This window comes from Mus pahari, chromosome 4 (assembly GCF_900095145.1).
Source record: "Mus pahari chromosome 4, PAHARI_EIJ_v1.1, whole genome shotgun sequence".
Classification (NCBI taxonomy): domain Eukaryota; kingdom Metazoa; phylum Chordata; class Mammalia; order Rodentia; family Muridae; genus Mus; species Mus pahari.
In genome coordinates, this window is record NC_034593.1 from 146216879 (window position 1) to 146225541 (window position 8663).

Genomic DNA, 8663 nt, shown 5'->3' on the forward strand with positions numbered 1-8663 from the left:
GTCAGCTCAGGACTGCATGGCAGGCCCACAGGGCTCCTTTTTATCCAATTCACTTCTCCCTCTCCTTGGGAAGGATCCAAGTCTGGGAAACAGCCAAAACACTGTTATGCAAACACCAAGTCCAAATAATGTGCAAGCATCTAAAGTATTGAAAGCCACTTTTGTTACCTTCCATCAGCTGAGGGGTGGAGAGGGTTCCCAGAGCCACAGGCTCCTCCAATAAGGATTAGATTGCATACAAAAAAGCCCTGGCTAAGAACTTGTTTCCTCATCCTACAGCTGGTACCAGAACTCTCTCTAATCTTCACTGGAAGAAAATGTCTATCCAGTAAGTATCTCTGAGAGAGCTTCTATCATGACTTTGTGATGGTAAATGGAATATTTCAGGATATTGTAGAAAATAATATTGGGTTATGGCTTATTTAAGACAGCTCTTTGGCCTAGCTGGAGATACTTCTTCCTGCAGTGAACAGAACATACAAAGTTTATATTTAGATGATGGTGAGATGTGTATGATTTGCAATAGACCTGGAAGACAGTTATGAACACGTATATGAATTTCATGTCTTACCTCATCATTTCCTACCTGTGTGGCTTTGGCAAATTACATATGCATTTAAGTCTAAATTACTTAACTTTTAAAGGTTTTCCAAATCCAGAAGTGATATCATAATAGTATTTACCTTACTGTATTGTTGAGAAATTTAAATGTTGCAGTACAATATGAAATCTTTTTATAAAGTGTTTAATAATAAGTGTTTGATAAAATGTAGTTAGAATTAGAAGGTCTAGCTAGATAGGACTGCACTTTAAGAAGATACAAAATGGAAGCAAAAACAAGACATACGTAGGCACACACAAACAAGTATAGAACCTGAGTCTCTCAATCTTCCTCTTGAAAGAACTATAGCTCTTGAGGATTGGTAGAGACATGAGATGATGGGAAGGATTAATAGCATAATACGGTGAATAACAGAGGATGGGGCACCTGGCTCTGAATGCTGATCTTATTTTATGTGAATGAATGAGTCCATAAGAAGGACAGGAGTGCCCCAGCTGGGTGTCTCTAGGCAGGTAGTTCTTGAAAAGAATCTTGTGTCACAATTCAGAATAGAAGTGAACACAGCTGAATTAATTGATGTGTTTTCAGAAGCACAAAAAATTGCATAAAATAGGATTTGGACAATATGTCCATTTTTATTTAAAGTGGCAAAATTCTCTTTGACATGAAAGGAAGGGCCTGAGCAACACCTCATAAAACCCTAAGTGGGCTGGGCTGCAGGTGAACTGGAAGAAGTTCTTAAAGCACCTTTCTCCAAAACAGAGACATTGCCTCTGACACTCTGTAATACTCTTTGAGAATCAACCTGTGCTTCTTTCTCATAATCCCGCATTTCAGAATTGAACACCCTGCTGGTGGCTACAAGAAACTATTTGAAACTGTGGAGGAACTGTCCTCACCACTAACAGCTCATGTCACAGGTTGGTCTCATTGATCTTAGCTTGCTTATTGATTATATATTCTAAGTGGGCATCTTGCAGTATAGCCTAGGTTGATATAAACCATGATACCTGTTTTTGCTTTATCCTCTGAGTACTGGGTTCAAGCTAACAGAATCTGACTCTTCAGAAAGCTTTCTTTTTTTAAAAAAATATTTTATTAGATATTTTCTTCATTTACATTTTTCAGAAAGCTTTCCTTTCTGTCAAGATCATCCTGTATCAGACATCAAGTAAGCAGTAGACAGGAGCCACTGTTAATATCATCAACTCTGTCCGAAGACCTCATGTGACTCATGCTTTACTATGTATAACAGGATGCTATGCGAAATGTCAGCAATTGGGCAAATCTTTTCTCTGTTTTCTGCTCTATAAAAGGCAAGGAGAGCAGTGAACACTCTTCAACTAGATGGTGGCATTACAATCTAGGTTTAGTATCAAACATTAGCTTTCAGTCAAAGCAAATATTGTTTTCTAATTTTTATTTAATGTCTGCTTGGTAGTTGAATTTAATATGTAAGCAACAATCTATTTGTTTTAAAATAAAAACCTGGTAAGGATTTAGCAAATACGTACTTTTCTGGGGCTGAGAGGACTGATCAAACCTCATTGTGGAAGGTGGAAGTCCCCAATGACAATCTTGGTGCCATTCATTTTTTTGATGAGAAAACAAAAACTCTTAGAGAAAGCAGGAGAATATTCTGCATCTGAATCCAGGGCCTGACACTCATCCCTGTATCTTATCTGCCACAAAGGGTGAATTTCATAAAGGGTGCTCATTTATATCCCAAGATAAATGGGAGTTTTAGATTTTAAAAACTCAGCCAACATTCTTGCTGCTTCATTTAAAAGGTTCTTTCTATATGAGTAGAGTAGTGCACATCTTTAATTTCAACATTCAAAACACAGGTAGGAGTGTGAGGCTAGCTTGGTCTGTTTAACTGAGTATAGAACATCAAAAATACCTATCTTTAAAAAAAATGCATTTTTTTTAAAAATAGACACACCTAGTTTTAATATTTTGACCCATGCTCCTAAAGTCTATCCTTGTAATTTTTAATCCACCAAATTGCATAAGAAAAACTGATGTTTTATCTATAGGTAAGCTGACAAATAACAAATAGACAGGCACCTAGAGAATCTAGTAATTAGTACCACCTGATATCTCACTTTGCTGCAGGCAGGATTCCCCTCTGGCTAACTGGCAGTCTCCTCCGATGTGGGCCAGGGCTCTTTGAAGTTGGATCTGAGCCTTTCTATCACCTATTTGATGGACAAGCCCTTTTACACAAGTTTGACTTTAAGGAGGGCCATGTCACATACCACAGAAGGTAAGTCTGCACTGTGTTCTATGACTGACCTCACCAGAGTAGAGCCTATCTCAGTTCTCCACCTGTTTGAAATTTCACCTTCATGAACCCAGAGAAGACCTCTAAACACATTTCTTGTTTCTTTCTTCATGGTCTAGCCAGGTCTGTATATTTGCACAGCCACCTGAGAATATTAAAATGAGATAATGGGGGTCAAGAGCTCTGAGACAAACATGGCTATCTTCAATCCTGAATCCACCATGCACCATTTTGTCTTGACTGATGGCATCTGGTAGGGAATTATTGGCCTCTAATTATTTTGTCAACAGTAGAATGAAAGAAATGGTAGAATCTACACTATAGAATCTACCCATGACTAAATGAGAATAAAGCACGTGCACACACACACACACACACACAGACACAAATGTTTAAAAAATTATAAGGATTTGAAGAGAGTTCCACAAAAGAGAGAGGGACAAAATATGTCACAGAAACACTAGATAGAGATGTGAAGAGGAGTGAGAGAAGAGACACAGAAAGACAGAGGGATACAAAGAGAAAATTTTTAGCCAGTTATTTACTAAAGGGTTGGAGCAATGACTCAGCAGCCAGAGGATTCAGGATTCAATTCTGAGCACCATAGTAGCTGCTGCTCACAACTGTTTGCAACTCTAGACCAAGGGGATTCGATGTACTTTCTAGCCTCTATGGGCAACAGGCACACATGTAGTACACAGACATATGTGCAAGCAGAACACACATACATATAATAATATTAGTAATAATAATTTTATTAATAGTAGCAACAATAAAGAGTTATTACTAAAGCCATCATTCCAAGAAGTCCCCATAACAACACAGTAAATACCCTGATTCCTATTTGAATATTCAGACTTGTTAATGATATGATTACCATGAATTTCAAGCATTTTGAATGAACATCAAAGGAAGAGTAAGGGGAAAATGGAAATAGTATTTGAACTGTGACAAAAGAGAGGAAGGGACTGCCAAGCATAAGTTTCTCTAGGAAAGCAATTTTGGATTTCAGACAGAGATTTTATATAACTTCTAATGTGTACTTTTATATACATTCCTCTTTATAAAAGCACAAAATCAAAATTTACTTTGCCCTCCATATGGCAAGCCTCAAGTAGCATTTTCCAGGTGGTCTAGGAAATGACTCACAGATAAATCAGCCTGTGGAAGAGATAAAATTCAATAAAAACTAAATTTTAAAATATATAATGCATTTTAGAATTAAAGAGAAACACAAGGTCAAAGAGATGAAAGAAATATAATCCATCACACTATGTCCTATAATGTGATGAGCTACACGTGTGACATAGCTACATGTTCTAGTTTGTTTTCTACTTCTGTGATAAACATCATGACCAAGGACAAGTTGAGTAGGAAAGATGTTTATTTCATCTTTGCAGTTCATCACCAGGGGAAGCCAAGGCAGGAAGGAATCAGAACATGGAACACAGACCAGGAAGGAATATTGTTTACTGCCTAATGGTTTGTGTCTTTTCTTCTTCTTCTTCTTCTTCTTCTTCTTCTTCTTCTTCTTCTTCTTCTTCTTCTTCTTCTTCTTCTTCTTCTTCTTCTTCTTCTTCTTCTTCTTCTTCTTCTTCTTCTTCTTCTTCTTCTTCTTCTTCTTCTTCTTCTTCTTCTTTTTTTCTTCCTCTTCTTCTTCTACTTCCTCCTCCTCCTCCTCCTCCTCTAACCGCCTCCTTCTTCTCTATACCTCTCTCTCCTTTCTTTAAAAATGTTTCAGAAATATTATTTCATGTGTATTTTGCCTGCATTTATATCTGTGTACCACATTCAAGCAGTACCTGCAGAAACCAGAAGATCGTGTCAGATCTGGGAGTAGAGTTATAGATAGATGGTTGTGAGCCCAAAACATGGATGCTGGGAATTGAATCCAAGTCTTCTGGAAGAGCAGTTTATGATCTCAATGGCTGGGCCACCACTTCAGCCTTCAGCCTGTTTTCTTATATTACCTGTCCAGTGGTACCATACACAGTAGGCTGGTCTCGCCTGTATCAATCATTAATTTGTTAAAATGTCCCCATGGACTTGCCTACTGGAAATCTGATGGAGGAATCTTTTCAATGAAAGTTTTCTTGTCCCCAAAGAATTCTAGTTTGTGTCAAGTTGACAAAAACTACCCACCATGACGTGGGGCACTTACCTTTTATCTAACTCTGACCAATGTCACAATCACATATATCTACTTATCTTTTGGAGCATCAGTTTCTCTATCAAACGCTTGGGGAGATTCATGATTCCAGTTTGATGAAAACACACTGACTCTCAGCTTCATGTGTCTTGAATGGATAGTCTACTTGAATCCTTTACCCATTTCTCAATGTTCTTCAGATTCATCCGCACTGATGCTTATGTTCGAGCAATGACTGAGAAGAGGATTGTCATAACAGAATTTGGCACCTGTGCTTTCCCAGACCCCTGCAAGAATATATTTTCCAGGTTAATGAAACCAAACTGCATTTTATATCACACCCTTTTGTTCACATAGTTTTAAAGTTACTGAACTGCAAAATTCATTTGCTTCTGCAGGTTTTTTTCTTACTTTCGAGGAGTAGAGGTTACTGACAATGCCCTTGTAAATATCTACCCAGTGGGAGAAGATTACTATGCATGTACAGAGACCAACTTTATCACAAAGATTAACCCAGAGACCTTGGAAACAATTAAGCAGGTAGGATACTGTGCTTAGGGGACATCACTCAAGCACATAAAATTGAAAAGTTAGAATTAAATCATTAGGATAAATTTGACAGAACAGATGAGATAGAATAAATTTTGACTCCTTGCTAGTTCCCAACTATGAAATATTTAACATAGGATGAAATTTATTTCTTAATCTATGACATTTGAAATACATAGATGGGAGGAAAACATTAAAACAACTTACATTTGTTCATTTGTAAATATTTTCTGAGACCTTCTTATGTATTAAAACTTCTGTAAGATACAAGAGATAACACAGCACTGTCTCTGACCCTTCAGGTATAATAGGCTAGATTGAATCTGGTATATAACAGTCTTTAAAATAACAGCTACTAATGTTGAAAACCTGCCATTGGTGGTTCTAAGCAACTTTGTTGCACCAATTTGTCCCTTTTTATAGATATTGATTAGAAATAAAGCTATAATCTGAATAAATATCAAAATATTGGAAAATGAAACACTTTGCATTTTTCATGAATACTTAAAATAGAGGCACAATCTCAACCTGTATGTATCATCATATGTTTGCACAGTATTGTGTTTTTAGTAAGCTTAACTTCTAGATGGGGAAATCAAAGAGGCACACTATAGCAGGATTCAGAAAGTGAGAAATCTTTCAAGAAAACATAAACCTAAGGAAAACAGATACAAAAGTGTGTCTCAAGGCAGTTGTTTAGGGTGAAAAAAGATGAAATCAGAGTTTAAACTCTTGCATTTCATCTCAGTACATGTAATTTCAGTGAATTTGGTCAAAGAATATTCTAGATTGAGGGATTGCATGTTCGAAGTCACAGAAATGAGAAAATAAGGGACATTTTTGCAGAAACTGAGAATAATCCTTTTATGCTAAGCTTGCAGCAATTCTCTGTGCAAGCTTTAGACAGGAGATGGCTGTTTAATATAGGCTGACCCAGGCACTGAAAAGGCTTGATGATCCTGACTTTGTCCTCTAAATACTAGAAATGTCCTTGATCACAATGAAATTCAAAAATGACTCTGATATCTCAGGTAGGGAACAATAACACCTTAAACTGAGAACTAGTAATCTAGAAGTGTAGATGGTTTAAAAGGGAGCAGTGACACAGTAGGGTGAAACTGAAAGCTGGAATACTAAGCTAGAAATATGAAATAAACTGTTTTTCTAATTGAAAGCTACTGAAAGTCTTTGCTCAAAGAAATTTTGCAAGCAGTTATACTTTAATGTGTTTACTTGGGAATGGGAAGCAATAAGGGCTAAATAGAGGACTAGTCCTGGAATCCAGGACTATAAGGAACATTAATGTAATGCTTATTTCAAATAGTTAGAATAAAGGAATTTAAATATTCTGCCATTACTTTATTGACCTCAACCTCAATGCCCCATATTAGTTTATTGACCTCAACCTATACCCAGTGTCCTACTCATAAGTGTGCAACTGAAACTGAAATGATCCTCAAGATTCATCTTTCATTCCATAGGTTGATCTTTGCAACTATATTTCAGTCAATGGTGCCACTGCTCATCCACATATTGAAAGTGATGGAACAGTTTACAACATTGGCAATTGCTTTGGGAAAAATTTTACAGTTGCCTACAACATTATTAAGATCCCTCCACTGAAAGCAGGTGAAGTTATGCTATTTATTCCAGTAGGGGAAAAAGGTGTTCTATTATTGAAAAAAAGTTGCTGGAAATATCAGATCTAGATCACAGTATCAAAATTACTCTCAAATTTAATAAGACTTCCTCCCACTTGTATCCTACCAGGTGACTAATGTCAAAAAGCAGGTCAGTAAACAATGAGAAAAATCAAGAAAGAAAGAAGCCAAGTTCTATTCTACAATGTTTTAAAATTTAGTGCATTTAAATATTAATTACATCAAATATAAATTTGATAAATTTAATTCTATCAAACATTTATTGAGCCCTTATTCTTATGCCTAGCAAAATCTCGAGTTCCTCTTTATATTGAATGACTGAAAATTTTGGGGAGTGAGGCCATTGACATTATTTAAGAAGTCATTCACATTATATTCTCATCTGTGAACTTTAGTGTGCCTGGTATTTATTGGACAGAGCTGTTGATATTGTTCATTCATACTAAGTAACTTTGTAATACCAGAGGGCACTTTGCCTATACTAAGGCATTGCTTACTTCCTTGGACTTAAACCTAACCTCTACTTGCTGTAAAATGTGACTCTATAGTACTCTTCCCTGTGCACTTTTTCAAATGTGATACTTTTTGGATTTCCCTAGGTTAATGTAGCTTCACAATAAAGAGAAGTCATCAAAATATGGACAGATCTGGAAAACAATACTGGCCTCTTATATAGAACTATTTGGTGCTCCTGGGATAGGAGAGAGCCCTCTTCTTGGAAGAGAATGAAACTGTTTCTAACTGTAAATAGCAGGCTGAAGGGAAAAAAGTTTACTGAAGAGACAATAACTAGGCCAGGACCAATCAGAAAAGAGAGGAAGTCCTAAGGGCTTCCAAGAGCCTATAAAAAGTCCTATGCCAAACGAAAGATTGGATTCCAACCTCTGAAGTCTCTTCTATGCCCTCAATAGGAGTAGATTGCCTATTAAAATTAAGTTTTAGGAGTTTGTTCTTTAATTCTATCTGTGTCTGGTGCATCTTTTTTCCAATATCAGCCCATAACTTCCTTCCATTCTATCAGGTGCCCTCAGATCTGTACCTTTTATTTTCTGTCCAGAACCCTCAGCTGCTGCTTTCTTGTCCTCTGTCTCAGTTCTCTAGCTAACAATGGCTCCCTGCTCTCCAGCTGTCACTACATTTTCCTAAGTGAGTCTTCTTTCTAAGACATACAATTGTTTATCCTTACCCCAGAAAAAAACTTGGTGGGACCCTTAGGTAACCACCCCTTACTGAAGAACTCCTTAACAACATGAAATTCTTCTAGAATATACCAGTAATTGAGAAGAGGAAAACAAGCTCTAAAAAGTCCACATCTGAAAATGTATTTTTGCTTATATAAGCTGTTTGAGTGTTTTACATGAAGAAGTAGGAAGAAGAAGAAGAAGAAGAAGAAGAAGAAGAAGAAGAAGAAGAAGAAGAAGAAGAAGAAGAAGAAGAAGAAGAAGAGGAGGAGGA

At 36.8% G+C, this 8663-nt stretch overlaps 1 protein-coding gene across 2 annotated transcripts in view; it reads left to right on the forward strand.

The window, feature by feature from the left end:
- Positions 1–271: 271 nt before the first annotated feature.
- The window catches only part of Rpe65 (retinoid isomerohydrolase RPE65), an 18531-nt gene continuing 10139 nt past the window's right edge, over positions 272–8663 (forward strand). The window contains exons 1-6 of one of the 2 annotated variants that reach the window (XM_021196440.1): positions 272–328; positions 1400–1482; positions 2681–2831; positions 5199–5306; positions 5397–5538; positions 7029–7176. In XM_021196440.1, the coding sequence (XP_021052099.1) occupies positions 318–328; positions 1400–1482; positions 2681–2831; positions 5199–5306; positions 5397–5538; positions 7029–7176 (643 nt within the window). In that variant the 5' untranslated portion in view covers positions 272–317. The remainder of the gene's footprint in view (positions 329–1399; positions 1483–2680; positions 2832–5198; positions 5307–5396; positions 5539–7028; positions 7177–8663) is intronic. The other variant, XM_021196441.1, reaches the window with a different exon arrangement.